The sequence below is a fragment of the Pleurodeles waltl genome, chromosome 4_2 (assembly GCF_031143425.1).
Source record: "Pleurodeles waltl isolate 20211129_DDA chromosome 4_2, aPleWal1.hap1.20221129, whole genome shotgun sequence".
Taxonomy (NCBI): Eukaryota; Metazoa; Chordata; class Amphibia; order Caudata; family Salamandridae; genus Pleurodeles; species Pleurodeles waltl.
The window spans coordinates 566,898,375-566,910,585 of record NC_090443.1 but is presented as its reverse complement, the minus strand read 5'-3'; the positions used below and the strand labels follow the sequence as shown (position 1 = coordinate 566,910,585).

The window sequence follows — 12,211 nt, the reverse complement described above, 5'->3', positions numbered from 1 at the left end:
CCTGGAGTACTGGGTGTACCCAGTGTGGAACACAGTGTTTTATAGATATCTGGCAGGGAAGGGGCATTAAGTGCTGAGTAAGTGGTTTTCTGCAATAGAAGAATCTTTGGGCCATGCCTCTTCACAAAGCCCAGAACTACTCTGCGCCTAATACGGTCTAATAGGCCATTTATATTCCACATCATAACCTTGAGACCCTGCATTGTGTGCAAGCAAGTCTAGTATGTAGCACCTGTAGCACCTCTCCCCGCCACCTGGGCCTGCCTATGCTGCACCTGATTTCCTGTGTGTGCTGCACAACAAACATGGGGCCAACTGGACCAAACTTCCCCTCCTTGCCACATTCTTCTACTCCCCAAGAAGCATCTGTCGCCTAAATCAAAAACATCCTACAAATTTGCAAACCTACTAGGGCTTCACACTGCCTGACGCCCCCACCACCCTGTTTTTTTTTTTTTTTTTTTTTTTTTTTAAATAACAAAAGGATCAGACGCTGCTGGTTAGAGAAATTAGTAATGGTCACTTAGCTGTTCTGTGGTGCCCTACGGCCATTTGCCGGCTGGCGCTAAGAGTCACACACTGCCCAGATCTTCAGGTGCATACAGCACTACCTCATGTGACTCCCCAGGGCTGGCTTTGCTTTGAGAGCCCATGCAACAGTGAACACTGCACAGGCTCAGCGCCCATGTATGAGGATTCCAATAGGCATCTGTTGCGAGTCATCTTCTGGCGTGACTGATGGGCTCCACCCTGGTATTTCGGTCTGCCCGGTCTTATCTCCTTGGTTCCCTCAATGTCCCCCCTCACCCCCCACGTGGGAGGTGAGTTTCAGTGTAGCACCTACTGTTCCGTGGCCCACTGCTACATTGCCTCTGTAGTGTAGAAAAAGTGGGATTTCTCATTGTAAATGATCCTGAGTCTGGCAGGGAATAGGAGCATGTACTGTAGCTTCAAAGACCTCAGTGTTAGTTTAGCCGAGTCAAAGGTTTTCCACTGTTGCTGCACTTTGCAAGTGTAGTTGGGAATCACCAGAATCCTGGAGGACTAGTAACACATTGGTGAACAGTCTCGCACTGCCTTAGGGATCATGTGTCTGTCTCTGTAATTAAGCACTTTTACTATCATTGGGCAAGGTGGGTCCATGTCAGGATCTAGTCTTCCATAAGTACTTACAGGGAAGTGCCTTCTGCCCCCTCTGAAAACCAGACCAACCACCGGTTGTTTCTTCAGGACTGGTTTTCTGAGTCTTCAGCTCAGTCTTTCAGTATGCAGGCTGAAGTTGTGAGGTGGGTTACTGCAGCTTTTAGGGTTACTACTTTGTGCTATATTTGCCCATCAGCACCGGTCACTCTGACCACAGTGTTCAGCAGATCCTGCCGCAGCAGCATCACATCTACACCCACCCCCCCCCTCTTTTTTGTCACCAGGGCCATCTGTGAGGCCTGTAGTATTTTGCCAATCCCTGAGGAAATGGTCAGCTGCTGATTTTCAGGCATCCCCTGAGGTCTGGGCCTGTGGTGTAGTGGTGCTGTATATTTGACCATCTTTCTGTATTTGGGGATGTGGCCCTCCTCTCACCATGCTTAGAGACCCTTGACAGAAGAAATAACGCTTGGTGCTGCAGCTCGAGGACCACCATTTTCACCAATCTCCACCATGGATGTAGAGTGTAACTTCCCTCTTGCACTACAGGAAGGCTGGGTGCTGGTCCTGCGGTGCACAAACTCAATGGGAAACAATGTCAAAGACGGCAAGTGATGTGCAGGCACGGACCCACAGAAGGCAGGCCGCACAAGCAATCAGGGTCTCTGCAGCACTCTCACTGCATATGCCCTCTCTCCAAGGACAAGGGTCTGGCTGCCTGACATCTTACAGTGTGCCCCTTACAGTCGGAGTCTTCACTTGAGGGCTCCCCCTTGCCGCCCAGGTGCTGCCACTGCTCAGGGACCATCCTCAGCCATCCTGTCTGTCTGTCAATAGTGAGGTTGACTGACACACCTCCGCAGCATTGGGGCTCCTCCTGCACTTCTTACTGTTGGGCTGGCTGCTCCCTGCCACCTGTCTTTTCCAGCAAATGCAAAAAGAACAAGACGATGGATGGAATGTTTGAATTCATCTCTGCCACTGGAAATCAGTCAGGCTGCAACCCAATCCATATTTTTTTGCCCACCATACCATTTCAGTTTGGACCTAGCCGTATGCAAATCAGTCTTCAATCTTGACCCTGCTCCTCATGGGAACAGTCCAGACTGAACTGCCAGGTCGGATACTCCTTAAATCGGAACACAAGCATCCTATGACCGGTTTCTTCCTAGTTAGGGCTTTTCAGCCAGGTATGGCTTGGTTCCAGTGAGCCCGGGACCCACGTCTGAGCATACCAGGTGCACTTAAGGCAGCAAATGCAAAACGTCAAGGTGATGGATGCAAGGCATGAATTATTTCAGCCATTGGCAATCGCTTGGGACTGCATCCCAATCCATCATTTCTTTGCCCAGCATGCCACCTCAGTTTGGACCCAGCCATATGGAAATCAGTCTTGACCCTGATTCTTATGGGAACAGTCCAGCCCAAACTGACAGGCCAGGTCCTCCCTGGATTGAAAAACAAGCAACCTAGGACCGGTTTTGCCCTTCATAGGGCTCTTTAGCCAGGTATAGCTTGGTTCCAGTGGTACAGTGAGCCTGTGGCCCACATATGGGCATACCCAGGAATTTTAAGGTGGCAAATGCAAAAAAGAAAATGGGATGGATGGGATGCCTGAATTAATCTCAGCCACTGGCATTAGCTCGGGCCACATACAAATCCATCATTTTTTTTTTGCACACCATGTTACCTCAGTTTTGACCCAGACAAATGCAAATCAGTCTTGACCCTCCTCCTCACGGGAAAGGTCCAGATCAAACTGCCAGGCCTGGCACTCTCGACATTACGTAGAGGGCTGATGGGGGTCTCTAACCTTCGTACTTCCTCTTCTAGGGCCGCACTCTCTTCTGCTGTCATTATCCTCTGGCCGGCCGTGGCCCACACACTCTGGCGAGGATCGGCAGATGCTCCCCAAGCACTGGAGAGCTTTCTCGGAGCATTCAGTGTCAGGTGTCATGGTGCAGGGCTCCTTGGCAGCCATTTGGTGTCTCAGCAGTATCCCTGCAGGTGCCGGGGCTCAATCCGCAACCTGTTCTTGCTCTCCCATTATTGCCCCCAGTAGGGGCCATCAATGGGGGCCAACAAAAACATCTACAAGGTTAGCCTGCTACAAGATTAACAAAGATGGAATGGCTCAGTGACCGGGCGCTCATTTGAAGACAGCCACCATCTTTGTCATACCGGCCACACACCCCAGCTTTTTGTTTTACTTGTTAACTTAATATCTATCTTGTTAAAGACATTATCCCATGTCCTTTACTTTCTGCTTGTTTGTTAATATATTAACCCAGTTCCCGTGATGAAAAAGGAAGGAATGGGGATAGATGGAAACTTTCTTAACTATCTAGAAGCAGGATCTCTGACTTCTGTGTTCCTATCACTCATGTGCCAAATATGTATATGAATAAGGGGAGCGGTCCCATGGGCAAGGCTCGCTCCCTAGGGGGGCATTTTTTAAGGACTTTTCTGCCTGATGGCCAAGCACCCCTCTCCCCTGGGCAAGGATGGAAGGGAACTCGCTTCCCCTTCCACCCCCGCCCGCACTCTGGACCTCCCCGTCGCATCTGACGACATAAACGTGCAAACGCGCGCTGACATCATTAGAGGCTTCCAGCGCAGATCGGAGGAGAAATGCAAAAGAATTTCTCCTCCGATCATGTGGAGGGGGCAAGAGAGGCATGAAAGGAGAGAAAATGCCTTTGATGTCTCTCTCAGCATTTCTGCTGCCCGATCGCATCGGCCATTAGACACCAGGGATTTTATTTTTCTAGGTTATGCAATGAAGGGAGCGGCCCCTTGGGGCAAATTAATTTAAGGCCATTTCTGCGCCCCCAGGGGCAGATCGGCCTATTATAATTTGTCCGTACTGCCCCCAGGGGGTGAGGGGACAGAAACCCCTAGACACCAGGGATATATGTATTTTTTTTTTTATATGTGGGGAGCGACCCCTTAGGCAAGGGTCGCTCCCCCTGGGGGGCAAATTGTCTTTAGGCCATTTCTGCCAATCGGCCTATTTTTATAAGGCCAATCTGACCCCAAGGGGGGCAGAAACCACTAGACACCAGGGATTTGTTTTTAATATGTATATGAATAAGGGGAGCGGCCCCTTGGGCAAGGGTAGCTCCCCAGGGGGGCATTTATTTTAAAGGCCTTTTCTACCCCCCTTTGGGGGCAGATCGGCCTATTGTAATTAGGCCGATCTGCCCCTGGGGGGGACAGAAACCTCTAGGCACCAGGGTTATTTTAATTTTTTTTATTTTTAGACATGGGGAGCGACCCCTTAGGCAAGGGTCGCTCCCCTGGGGGGATAAATCTTTTTAGGCCATTTCTGCCTCCCTTGGGGCAGATTGGCCTATTTGTATTAGGCCAATCTGCCCCCAAGGGGGGGCAGAAACAACTAGACAACAGGGATTTGTATTTTATTGCGTCAATTTCACGCAATGGGAGTGGCCTCCAGGCAAGGGTCGTTCCCCTGGGCAGAAAAATCTTTTTAGGCAGATCGGCCTATTTAAATGACTAGGCACCAGGGATTTTTTTTTTTGTCAATTGCACGCAAAGGGAGAGACCCCTTAGGCATGAGTCGCTCCCCTGGGGGGAGGGGGGATTTATTTTAGGCCATTTCTGCCCCCCCCCCTTGGGGACAGATCGGCCTATTTCTATTAGGCCAATCTGCCCCCAGGGGGGGCAGAAACCACTTAAGCACCAGGGATTGGTGTGTGTATGTGTGTGTTTTGTTTGCGGGGGCAGTCCCCTGGGCAAGGGTTGCTCCCCATGGGGGCACATTATTGTTGACCATATCTGCCGCAGATCATCCTACTTTTGGAAGGCCCATCCACCCCTAAGAGGGGCAGAAAACCCACCAGAGACCAGGGAAGAGTTTTTATTTTTATAAGAGAGTGGGGGTATGGCCATAACCCCACTCCAAATAAATGGGCCCCCAGTTGTTCTGCCCATCGGTGGGCAGATGGGGCAATTACCCCTGATCCACTCCTCAGGTGGGCAAAAAGCCTACTAGATGCCATGGAATAAAATACAAAAATAAATACTGGGCTGATGGCTACCAACCAGTATGGGTATGGTTATGGCCCCACCCCAACTGAAGGGGGTAACAGTCTTTCAGCTCTCCCCTGCACACTAAAACATCTTATCCCACAGCAAGCAAGAGGACACTTGATTATTTTGGGTTTTGCTTTGACATCTGGGCCACGAGAACTTGTCTAACTCTCAAAATCATCCCACTTGGAATGGTGAGGACTCCACTTTTTGGACTTTGGGACGCTGCCATGTGGAAAAATCCACAAGACCTAGACACATCTGAAAACTAAACTTCTGGATGAGTCCAGGATGGTGTGCTTCACATGCACCCGCACCATTTTCTTACCCACAATCCCCTGCATACCTCTTACTTTGCTGGAAATCTCCCTTTTTTTCCCACATTTTTGTGATGGAACCTTCCGGAATCTGCAGGAATTCACAGAATTTCTGCCTCCCAGCATTGTCACATCCATACCAATAAAACGTCTGCCCCACTTGTCAGCCTAAAAATGTTTTTTTTCAAACTGCCCTTTTGAACCCGCTTTGGTTCCCCCTCAATTTCAACATGCTTTTGGCTCTTCCCTGTCACCGACACTTGACCCACCTACACAAGTGAGGTACAATTTTTATTGGGAGAAGGAGGGTACGTTGGGTGGTATGAAATTTGTCCCGGTGCAGTGATCCCACACATAAATTTGGGAAAATTCTTTTTTTTTTTTAGCTAAATTTGAGGTTTGCTGAGGATTCTGGGTAACAAGACACTGGGGAAGTCACACCTCCCTGGACTCCCTCGGGTGTCTAGTTTAAAAAAATGTTTGGGTTTGTTAGGTTTCCCTATATTGCTGCTGTGCCCAGGACCAAAGACGCTGGTGCCCCCGCAAAAACAGGTCGTTTTGTATTTGATAATTTTAATGTGTCCATGTTGTGTTTTGGGGCATTTCCTGTAGCGGCCACTAGGCCTGCTCACACAAGTGAGGTACCATTTTTATCAGGAGACTTGGGGGAACACTGTGTGGAATGAAATTTGTGGCTCCTTCAGATTCCAGAACTTTCTGTCACCGAAATGTGAGGAAAAAGTTTTTTTTCCCCAAATTTTGAGGTTTGCAAAGGATTCTGGGTAACAGAACCTGGTGAGAGCCTCACAAGCCAACCCATCTTGGATTCCCCTAGATGTCTAGTTTTAAAAAAATGCACAGGTTTGATACGTTTCCCTAGGTGCCAGCTGAGCTAGAGGCCAAAATCCACAGCTAGGAACTTTGTAAAAAAACAGGTCAGATTTCAATGTAAAAATGTGATGTGTCCATGTTGCATTCCCTGTCACGGGCATTAGGCCTACCCAAGCAAGTGAGGTACCATATTTATCGAGAGACTTGAGGGAACACAGAATAGCAGAACTAGTGTTATTGCCCCTTGTCTTTCTCTAAAGTTTTTCCTTCTAAATTAAAGACAGTGTGTAATAAAGACGTCTATATTAGAAATGCCCTGTAATTCACATGCTAGTATGGGGCCCCCGGACTTCAGAGATGTGCAAATAACCACTGCATTTCAACACCTTATCTTGTGCCCATTTTGTAAATACAAAGGTTTTCTTGATACCTATTTTTCAGTCTTTATATTTCACCAAATGAATTGTTGTTTACCCGGTATACAATAAAACCCCATTGCAAAGTGCAGCTCATTTACTGGCTCTGGGTACCTAGGGTTCTTCATGAACCTACAAGCCCTACATATCCCCGCAACCAGAAGAGTCAATCAGACGTAACAGTATATTGCTTTAAAAAATCGTGGAGAAAAATGTCTGCTTTTTTCAGCTCAATTTAAATATTTATTCTACTTCAGATGTTATTTTCTGTAGGAAAACCTTATAGGATCTACACAAATTACCCCTGGCTGAACTCAGAATGTTGTCTACTTTTCAGAAATGTTTAGCTGTCCGGGACGCAGCATTGGTTTCACACTCATTTCTGTCACTAACTTGAAGGAGGCCAAAAGCACAAAAAATAGTAAAAATGGGGTCTGTCCCAGTAAAATGCCAAAATTGTGTTGAAAAATGTGGTTTTCTGATTCAAATTTGCCTGTCCCTGAAAGCTGGGAAGATGGTGATGTTAGTAACGCAAACCCTTTGTTGATCCCATTTTAAGGGGAAAAAAAACAAGCCTTCTTCAGTAGCCCTTTTTCCTATTTAAAAAAAAAAAAAAAGAAATACATTTTGCTGTATTTTGGCTAACTTCTTGGTCGCCTTCAGGACACAAATTTGGCATGGGTAGCTTATATGGACAAAAAATAATGAGGGCCTAAGCGCTAACTGCCCCAAATAGCCAAAACAAGGCCTGGCACCTGAGGAGGAAAAGGCCTGGCAGTGAAGGAGTTAAGTTAATAATGATTGATTCACTACAAATCGCGTGAGCATCTGGTTTTGGTTGCAAGTCAATATCCTCAAAAATTAAGAAAGGTTTTTATCAAGACCTGTCTAAACTGCTGGGTGAAATCAAACAACTACACCTTGTACCTCAGATGTAACGGGCGTACTGCCATGCCAGCCTTAAGTTCACAGCTTGAAATTAAGACGTCAATAGTATTTCAAGGAATCACCTTAATGAAAACATACATCCTGTTAGAAGACTATCGAAGCTCTCCTTTATTCAATGATTAAATATGCAAACAATAGGAAAGACTATTCAGCTGGTACAAAGAATGTCAGTTACTTCCCCGAGGGCTCCTTATTAAATATGTACCACTGATGAAAGTGCTAAGCATATCGCAAAAGTCATTAACATACAAATTGAATTTGACTAACAAACCATAGCTTTCATCTACATGACGGTAGATAAGTAGGGAAATAGAAAGGGAAGCTTCATACCTTTTGTTTCAATTTACTCTTCACTTCTCGTATTCCCTGCTTGGCATGAGTCTTTGCCTGGTAATGTAAGAGAGAAATATTTGATTTTCCTCAGAGCACTTAGCAAAGACTTGCTTTCATGAGCTCACTCGAACAGAGTCTCAACTCTATCAGTAAGTTGTACAGGGAAACACATTTTTAACATGTATTTCATTGGCCTAGATGAATTTTCTCACACACTTTTCTGTTTCTGGTATACATGAAGAGTTGTATAAAATAACATACTGTGGTAGGATAAGAGACACATTTTCACCAGTACTTGTTTGAGTTATGTTTATGGTAAAACAAGATGGACAAAGATAATACCCACCAAGTCTTAGAACTCCTCCTTAATTTGTGACAAAATCGCTTTATACCTTTAGTCTTTCTAAAGTATCTCTACTGAAGGCTCGCTTTAAAAAGTGAGGGAAAATTGTCACCACAACTATGTCCAAATAAAATTATTTTTTTCTCCATAAATGTTGCTACCACATATATACAGATTGCATTTGAACCATTAATAAGGCTCACGCTGATCAAAGAAGAATTGGAGTTGGCTATTAGAAACTAAGTGCATAATCTTTAGGACCATAGGGTATATGGCTCTGCAAGGCAAACAGACAGAAGCTAGAAGAGATGCAAATTGAATATAAGTGCTTGATCAACAACATTTGTCATAAGAGGAGGGAGGCTAGTACACTTCACCATTTGAGTATAACTGAGCTAAAGGAGCTTTACTGGCCTGGAAGACAAACCAGGTAGAACCCTTCTTCAAAGCATTGAGGCACCCAGCCATATGGGAGTTGGTAGACCTGGCATCCTTGGTGTGGTTTCCCCTAACCTTTTGCCCTTTGACCTCCTGTTTCACTGACCTTGTTTCTGCTGGCTTCAAGATTTTGGGCACATTACCATTGCTGACCAGTGTTAAAGTGTGTGTGCTCTTCCCCTATTACATGACACCTTTGGCTTATCTACAAATGGCATATTTAATTTACTTATACGTCCCTATTAAAGTGCACTACCTGTGGCCATGGCCTGGAAATTAAATGCTACTAGTGGGCTTGTAGCACCGATTGTGCCACCTTCTGCAGTAGCCCTTCAAACATGACACAGGACTGCCACTGCAGGGCCTGTGTGTGCAGTTTGAAACTACCATGTCAACCCGGCAAGTTAATCCTTTTGCCAGGCCCAAACCATACCTTTTTATTATACATATAAGCTGTCCTTAAGGCAGGGTGCAGTGTATATAAAACGTTGGACATGAACCTTTAAGCTTTAAATGTCCAGGTAGTGAAAAACTCTTAACATTTGTTTTTCACTACTGCAAGACCCATCTTTCACATAGGTTAACAATGGGATAGCCTTATTACATTTTGTAAGGTTAATTTTATTTTCCAATTGGAAACAGATGGGACCCCTAATTTCGGTGTCTCTGGAATCACAATTACAAATCACAACTTGTGGTGAAGTTGGTTTTAAATTGTAATCCTGACAATGCCACATTTAGAAAGTTGGCATTTTCTTACTTTAAATCATCTTGTGCCTTCAGCCCATCTCTGAATATATGTTGCTGTTTTGTTCATACCCTTCCATGTATTTTCACCGAATGGGATCAAAGTTATAAGCAGTTATTTATTATCTATGGATTACTACAGGTTACTATCACTAGGCACACAGGGTTTTTCTTGAGGCAGTTTACCTGAAATTTCCATAGTGGGATACATTAAAATCGCATACCAGAGGTAATGGCAGTCTTGTGATTCAACATGTTGAATGATGCTAGATAGAGTAATGGAAAACTGTAAACTTCGCACTTTTATAGTGCACTACTCACCCGTTAGGGTCTCAAGGCGCTGTACGCATACCGCTGTGGAACCCCTCCTGGCTTTTCCCTGTGAGGCACCCACTCCTGGGCAACCCTTAGGGTGAAGCCAGGCATCCAAGCGCTGTCAGGGCCGTTGTGGAGATTAAGCAAGCTATTGCCCAGAGTTACAGAGTGGGACCCATTAATTAGATTAGGAGGCGAGAATTATCTGGTCCAAGGGAATTGAGCCCAAGACCTGCTGAGGTGGGAATTGAACCCTGGTCCCGGGCTAGATCTCTGCTTCAGGGTCTGCCGCTCTAACCATTGTGCCACACTTCTCCTCCATGGAGTAATGATTAAGTTGATATGGAAAAGATCTCCGTGTAGACTATCACAAATCATGTCTAAGCACGATTGCTCAAATGTCAGCAAACAGATTGTATTTATTCTTGTTAAAAATGACAAAAATATTGGGCCTTTCTTTATGACCTGCGGGAATCTATTTTGCATTTCCCATAATAAATGCTTTCTCACTTTCTACTTTTGAGTGATATAAATTAAAAATCCCCTTGCAAAAAACCTGATGAATGCCATGCCTTTAACTGTTTGATTTATTCATAAAAGACAGGCTATGCATATATATAACAAGGACTGCGATGACCCGGAGAATAGCACACCCAGGACGAAGAAGAAGATTTTCAAAGAAAGAATAAAAATTCTTGTTGTGTGTGTTGTACCCTCGTTTCGCATACATCAAATCCTCTCATCCGGACCCTTTCTATGGAACACAACATTTGCTCAATGGGGAGGAACTTAAAAAAAAAGACCTTTGTTGAGTATCAAAGAAAGACGTCGTAGAGGAAATGCTTAGTTTGACAGAAAAAAAACTACAGGCTGATGCTGAGTTTGGTTTTTTTGATGCTTAATCCAAAAATGCATTTTGAAAAAAGTTCCTTTATGATACATTGAAGGTCAGTGGTTGATATCCGTAGGAGTGCAGTTTTTTACATGTAAAAGATGAGGCACATACCTCAATAACACAGTCAGCTACTTCTAAAATATGTTATGATAAGGATATAATACATTTTAAACGAAAACCCATCAAAGAGCACTGTTAATTTCAAGGCAACAGTGGTTTTCATGCACTTACAACTGTGTGTTCTGGGATTTTTACTAGTAAATTCATGATATTTATTAATGTTACAGGTACACAGCGTACCCAGTTACTGGCCAAAACAATCAAATGACACAACACACATCAATAGAACACTGGATGCTTACTTACATGCAATTAAATTTAATTTTGCATACGACTGTTCTACGTAATATACACAAGCTAAGCAATATATTACTATAATTACCAAATGATTAAGGAAATCATGCTAGTATAATAATTAACTAGGCAACATGTCCCACCAGTGGAAAAGGGAGTGTGAGAAGGACCTGAGTTAAAATACAGAGTTGTTCCTTGATGGAATATAAACTTTGTTTGTTAGGATATCAAAAATGCTTCAGAATTGTTCTACATATTCCAAGTGTTTTTTTGCGATTTCCTTTATTGAGGTTATTTTCCAAATGAGCCAGCCAAATGTCTTCCCAATAAAAACGTTACAGGAACAGAAAGAAACTTGGACGGAGACTAACTCTGGGCGTGGCCACACTGCCGCTGGGGCAGGAGTACATGAACGCTGGGACAAGGAGGCACAGACAGACACACTGAGCAGGGGAGGCACCGGGACATGGACAACGACCCCATGAGATAGACCTGTGGACACATGCCGATCAAATGAGGCATGAAGCAGTTCAGAAACTAAAACAGGAATACACAGAGACTGAGGCGGTGAGACACACACAACCGTGGGCTCTCAACATATATTAGCAAATACACCGATGGAGAAATACAGATACACTAGGACATGGGTACGTAGACAATGGAATAGGAAAACAGTAGTATACTGGGGACATGTTAATGCGCCCTGTGACAGGGAGTCATAGAATCTCAGCTCTTAACATAATGGCAAATTAATATAGCGACAAGCGAATACAGCATTCAGGAAGACAGGGACACAGGCAAAAATACACAAAAACGAGGACAGGAACATATGGGTATTCACCTTTACTTTTTAATCTTCATTAGACACCCCGATCTCTACATTAGGGATTATTGCACACATCAACCACGATAACTACTTTCCGTTTCAACCGGGTTGCATAATTGTCCTACTTTGCACAGAGGACACTTACAAACCCGGTATACAGCATGGCCCTGCATGCCATACTGAGAGATGATCAAGGCTACATGTGTGTATGTGTGTAAATGGAATGGACGTTAAGAGAGGGTCTTGCACAAC

At 44.7% G+C, this 12,211-nt stretch overlaps 1 protein-coding gene across 2 annotated transcripts in view; it reads right to left on the bottom strand.

The window, feature by feature from the left end:
* Window positions 1-12,211, bottom strand: part of DENND1B (DENN domain containing 1B) — a 1,047,500-nt gene that overhangs the window by 113,862 nt on the left and 921,427 nt on the right. For both annotated transcript variants that reach the window (XM_069232125.1, XM_069232124.1), the window contains one exon: window positions 8,039-8,095. In XM_069232125.1, the coding sequence (XP_069088226.1) occupies window positions 8,039-8,095 (57 nt within the window). The remainder of the gene's footprint in view (window positions 1-8,038; window positions 8,096-12,211) is intronic.